Source organism: Arvicanthis niloticus, chromosome 24 (assembly GCF_011762505.2).
Source record: "Arvicanthis niloticus isolate mArvNil1 chromosome 24, mArvNil1.pat.X, whole genome shotgun sequence".
In the NCBI taxonomy this organism is placed as follows: domain Eukaryota; kingdom Metazoa; phylum Chordata; class Mammalia; order Rodentia; family Muridae; genus Arvicanthis; species Arvicanthis niloticus.
Genome location: NC_133432.1, coordinates 37,903,384 through 37,908,945, shown reverse-complemented (window position 1 = coordinate 37,908,945; position 5,562 = coordinate 37,903,384). Strand labels below are relative to the sequence as shown.

The 5,562-nt window shown below is 50.1% G+C and overlaps 1 protein-coding gene across 1 annotated transcript; it reads right to left on the bottom strand.

The window, feature by feature from the left end:
- Positions 1-531: 531 nt before the first annotated feature.
- Positions 532-5,327, bottom strand: LOC143438151 (uncharacterized). The gene is made up of 2 exons (XM_076923756.1): positions 3,453-5,327; positions 532-3,165 (listed from the first exon to the last, which is right to left on the bottom strand). The coding sequence occupies exons 1-2, from the start codon at positions 5,323-5,325 to the stop codon at positions 3,059-3,061; spliced, it is 1,980 nt and encodes a 659-aa protein (XP_076779871.1). The 5' UTR covers positions 5,326-5,327; the 3' UTR covers positions 532-3,058.
- Positions 5,328-5,562: the final 235 nt, after the last annotated feature.

The window sequence follows — 5,562 nt, the reverse complement described above, 5'->3', positions numbered from 1 at the left end:
TGTGTTTGGTCTTCTAGGAGTCCAGATGTCTCTGTGATTTTTTCCAGCTGCCCTGATTACAGTGGTATCTCTAGGATGCCTCAGGGTATGGTGCCTCCAAGGTAGCAGTCCAGCTAGATGTCTGCTGTTCTGGGTGCAGTGTCTCCTCTTGGATATCTCAGGATATGTTGTCTGACCCTCTGAGTTCAGTTGTTCCTCTATGGCTCTGGGTTGAGTGGACCTTCCAGTATGTCTCAGGCGGGATCCGGGGTCCACACAACTGCAGTCTTGGTAGAGGTCTGGTCCGGGCCTCAGACCCAGGAGATGGGCAAAAGGGGGGTGCTAGCCGGCAGGGGCGCAGGGGGGTGTGGGGAAAAAAAAGGCTTGGGGATCCCGCGGTTCCTCCTGCCATGCTGTGGGTAGTCGGCTGGGAACGCTCTGGGTTTCTCCAGCTGGAAGTTGGGCCCGGCTGTTCATTAACTAAAAGTCTCTCCCTGGCTCCTCACAGTTCCTCATAGCGGCGCAGCCCCAACACACGAGGAAGCCCTTGGGTTTCCAAAACTGGTTTATTCACATGGCGAATTGTGGACGGATCTGGATGCATACTCTCTCAAACCCAGGATCGACCTGAGTTAAAAAGGGGAGGGGAGAAGGGGGGAGGGGCTGGGGAGGAATGTTTAATCGGCTCCACCTCTGGCCTTCAGGTATGTAAATCTCTCTAGGGCCTGTTCACGCCCTCCACCTGTGTACATGACTGAAGGGTGGAGGTGAAATGGAGATTAGACCTTGTGTTAGGCCCAACATCCCACCCTTTTTTCTTTCATAAAAGGAGGGGCAACTCTGTTAATGAGAGATGTGGACCATGTGGAAGTAGTCTGGAGTCCCAGAGCGCGGGGAGATAATATGCCGTCCCTGACAGGCAATGTCCTGTTGGGTCTCCTGGCTATCTCAAACCCAGTGCTCTATCAAGGGGGCCTAGGAACAGGGCTAAACATCCTACCGTCCCTCTAAAAGGGTCTCCGGGGTTTAAAGCCCGTTCAACCAGGCTATGTCCAAACCATGTCTTCATGGCCCAACATCTCACTGTTTTTAGTGAAAATTTTGGATGAGGTGGTCAAAATAAAACACTATGAAGGCCAGAGGGTGTAGCATAACCAAGTCAAGGGTAATGGGAATTGGGGGTAGGGTTTGGAAGGCAGGGAATCATTGAAACAATTAAACACAGATTGTACAGTTTGAGGATAATGACATCTGATTAATCTAAATAGACATTATGTTTTCCTCACTAACATGTAACTTTAGCTATGTGACTTTGGCAAAAGAGTTCATTTGTAGCTGGAAGGTCTGGATCTGTTTTCTGTAGTGAGCATCTCTGGAGCCTGGTGTGGGTCTCTGGATTTCGGCATGTTCTGGGGTCTTCAGTCAGATGAGATGACTGGAAGAAGGCAGCTTGGCAGGTTCCAGGAGGTGGCGCTGTCTCTGGATCTCAGCGTGTCTCTGGAGTCTGCAGTCAGATGAGGTGGCTGGGAGAAAGCAGCTTGGCATCTCAGGCAGGTTCCAGAAGATGGCTGGACTCTGTTGGATCTGTGGGTATACCTGTAGGATAATCACAGGAGGGAAGCAGCATCTCGGGCAGGGAGATGTCTGTAGGCTGGACATGGGGCATTAAATTGCTTGGGAACAAGCACCTTATGGCCTGTTGTTAAGATCCTGGAAAAGCAAAGGTGTTTGAGGAAAGTTTGGTCTTGGAAGGTATCTGAGTCTGTTTTTGGATGGCTGAGGGAGAAAAACAATGTTAATTTTGTATCTGGGATTGGCAGCAACAGTTTGTCTGTAAAAGAAATTAGTTGTTAATTAAGACTCAAGATATGGTGATCAGCACGTTCACTTAACTGTGGAAGGAAATTAGATGGCTTTTAAACCTTGAAGAAATTATAAAGGTTGAAAACTAATGTTGGACATCTATCACGAGTATTAGAGAGAAAAGGCAGCATTAAAATAGAAAAAATAACAAATTTTTGGTTGAAAAAACACAAGCATTGTTGTTCTAGGTGTTCCTGTTAGGAAGAAAAGGAAACGTTTAAAAATTTTGGTTGAAAAACATGAACGTTTGTTGCAGGTCCTCCTGTTGGGGAGGAGCAGTAATGGCGGGTTTAGAAGCAGTGGGGGGAGGGGCCTAGCTCTGCCATGTGGCCTCTGGGTGCTCTGGCAGAGAGGTTCTGCATTCCCGCTTTTCTTTTTCTTAACTGGTAAATTTTAAATGTAGATAAAAGTAAAGGCCAACTTTGAAAAAAGTTTAAGGCAAGCAAGAAGTATTGGGGAGGGCTAAGAGTCAGAAAGAGTGAGAGTCTGTGTCTATGGGAAAGACACGTGGAAGCTGGATTGGAGTCAGCAGCTTTGAAAGAAACTGGCAGGCAGCACAGGGGGCAAAGGGTGCAGGCAGGATTTTAGATCTGCTGCTTCAGGCAAGCTGGCTGAGCTAAGTAGCTTTAGTCAGCTGCAAATGACTGAGGGTGAGGGACAGCATAGGCTGGCTAAGGAACACTGGGCTGGGTAGCAAGCAGGGTTCCGCCCTGTTGCTTCAGGCAAGCAGGCTAAGCCAAATAGCTGTAGCCTGTCGCATATGACGGGGGAGTAGGAAAAGAAGCTACCTGGCAGGGCACTAGGGGCTAGAGTTTGGAGTTGGCGATTTTGAGAGAGAGAGAGAAAGAGAGAGAGAAAGAGAGAACGGTCTCAGCCGCGAGAAGGAGTCTCTCAGCCAAGGGAGTCTTAGAAAGAGGGTTACAGCAGGTACTGTGACTTGAAAGAAAGACTGCTGTTGTCTGTGAAGGAGCCCTCTCTGTGGAGCTGGGGGATGGGCAAAGTGGAGGCTAGGGGGTCTGCCATCTTGCCCTTGAGCTGGAAAGCACATGGAGAGGGAGAGACAGAGAGAAAGAGGAGGGGTTAAAGTAGAGAAGTTGACCAGGAACACATGGAGAAAGAGTGGGGCCTAGTCTTTTGAACTAGGCAGTAGCTAAAAATTAGAAGAAGCTAACAAGGAACACGTGGAGAAAGAGGGGAGAGACAGAAAGAAGCCTGCCTAGTTTTGTGAACTAGGCTGGGAATTACTCACTGTCCTGGAGTTTCGCGGAGAGGTTTTCTGTGGGCAATAACTGGGGAGAACACTCTTGGAGCTGGCTCTACCACCTGTAGGGAACAATATGGGCTCGTGCGTGGGTGAGCGGGTCCCCTGCAGAACCTCAGGCAGTAGGTTGGATTCCGATGGACCAGGAGTTGTGTTCCCTTGGGGACTCCATCTTTCATCTGTCTAATCTCACCAGCATTATGGGGAGGTCTACGCCACACAGCATAGTGGCTCCCTTCTACTGGAACTCCATCTGGGCCAGTCACATTTGTTGCTTTAGGACCCCCTTTTCCTGTAACCACATCAAACTCTACAATTTCTCCCTCCCCCACACTGCGCAGATACTTGCGTGGATTATTCTTCTTGATGGCAGTCTGGTGTACAAACACATCTTCTTTGGTGTCATTTCGGTTTATAAATCCATATCCATTTCTGACATTGAACCATTTGACAGTGCCAAGGACTTTGGTGGCAAGAACTTTCTTCTCCGAGTCCTCGCTGCCCACGGGAGCTGAAGAGGCCGGGGCGGGTCCGGGGGCTGCGTCTCTGCCAGGGCTCCCCGCGAGGGGCGGGGCTGGCGCCGGGGCCTGGGGCGTGCCGCTGGCCGCAGGGCTCTTAGGCGCAGGGTCAGCGGCCTGCGGGAGCGTGGTGTCGCAGGTGGTGGCCTCGCCCGCCTCGCTCATGCCGCCTCTCCGCTCTCTCCGGGCACTGGTTAGCGCGGTGGCGGTTGCGGCGGGGCCAGCTCGCAGCGGGCGGCTCGGGGGCGGGGGACGCGCAAGCTCGAGGTCTCGCTGGGTCTCCCGGCCCCGAAGATGGCAGGTTGTAGGGCATTCATCTTTCCAATGTCTTGTCTCCCCACATTTGAGGCAGATTTTTTCTGTTTTTATTGCTGCCACAAATGCCTGAGCTATGGATGCAACCTGATTTGATGGGGTTCCTATTTCTCTGGTTGCTACAATCCACCTATCGTGATGCTCCTCCCGGAGACCCTGGCAAGCTAGTCTAGACTCGGAAGTCATGCCTTCCCAAACAATGGTTTTAAGAAGAAGGTCCCTAGCTGTGGGGTTGGAGATTTTTCTTTCTAAGCTCATTTTAGTTCTGAGAATAAAATCAGATAGGGATTCTCCAGGCTTCTGATGAAGGGAGAGCAGGGAGTGGGCAGGGTCTTGAGACCCTGAAGGTGGAGTAAGCCTATTCCAGGCTTGAGTGGCACAGAGGCGGACCTGGTCATAGTAGCCTGTTGGCTGACTTGCCTGTTGTGCCCCAGTAGAGAAATCTTCCTGGCCAAAGAGTTCTTTAAAACCCCATGGAGTGTCATCTTCCCTTCCCTGGTTTTGCCTGACTTGCTGAAGACACTCATCACGATAATACGCTTCCCATTCTAGAAACATTGGATCAGGAAGGGCAGAACGGCAAATATCTCTCCAATCTTGGGGGGTGTTTAAGTTGGCAATATGGCTCTGTAGGAGCGATTTTGTCCACGGTGCATGAATGCCATCTTCCTTCACTGCCTGCCTGAGTTCTTTTAGGTCGGAGGCTTGGATAGGGTGCCATTTAAGTGGTTTAGTTCGAGTGGGGTGGATATTAACTGGGAATGTTTGAGCAGTTTGGGTTTTATCTATGGATTTTGAAGGACTGCTACTTTTGCGGCTAAGAGGAGGGGGAGGGGACTTATCTCTCTTTGGTTGGGAGGTAAGAGGGAAGGCAGGGGAAGGCTCCTTTGGTATTTTAATGAAGCCTTGCCTTTGGATGGGGGAGGGAGGGACAGGAGGAGCACATGGTTTCATTTCCTCCAAGGCATAAGGGGGAAGGGGTGGGTATATGGATTTTATTTCTCTTATTAGTTGGGTAAGGGCCTCAAGGTCTGAAACCAGGTGACTTTTGGGGCCTTGGTTTTTGGGTTCATTTAACTGAGGGGCCCCAGGAGCTGTGTTGTTCTCAGTCTGTCCTATTTTCGATGGTCTTATACATTGCCGAATTGCAGCTAAGATCGGCAAAAACTCACAAGGGGGTTTTTTATCTCTGTTTTTGATAAGGGAAGCTACTTTGCTCCAAGAGTCTGGACTGTAAATATTATCCTCTGCCATGCATGGTGCTATCTGAAGGACTTCCTCCCAAAACAAGGAGGCTTGCCTTTTGCCTATTCTTATCCCGTGGGTCTTTAGTAAAGAATATATTTGCCTGGCTTGGGGTGAACATTTACGTGAGGTGGAGTTTCCCATGATAGAAAAGGAGGAGAAACGCCTTGTCAAATGGGAACGTTCCCTTGGCCTATTGGCTTTGGGGGATTCCACAATGGTCCAAGAGCGCCAAGCCTTCCCGCAGATTTAAGAACTGGCAGCCGCCCTTATGGCTTTTAAATGGCTGCTGCGTCACCAGATTTCTTTTTGTTTTAGAGAGAGTCTAGATAGAGTCTTTGCCAACACCCGTTGCGGGCTATCGGGATTTAAGCAGAGGCC

What these genes read in the sequence shown, in the direction of transcription:
- LOC143438151 (XM_076923756.1), bottom strand. Translation starts at nt 5,325, where the DNA reads ATGGGAAACTCCACCTCACGTAAATGTTCACCCCAAGCCAGGCAAATA. An exon ending in CATCAAGAAGAATAATCCAC is followed by an intron (nt 3,166 to 3,452) that starts GCAAGTATCTGC and finishes TGTTCCCTACAG; the next exon opens with GTGGTAGAGCCAGCTCCAAG.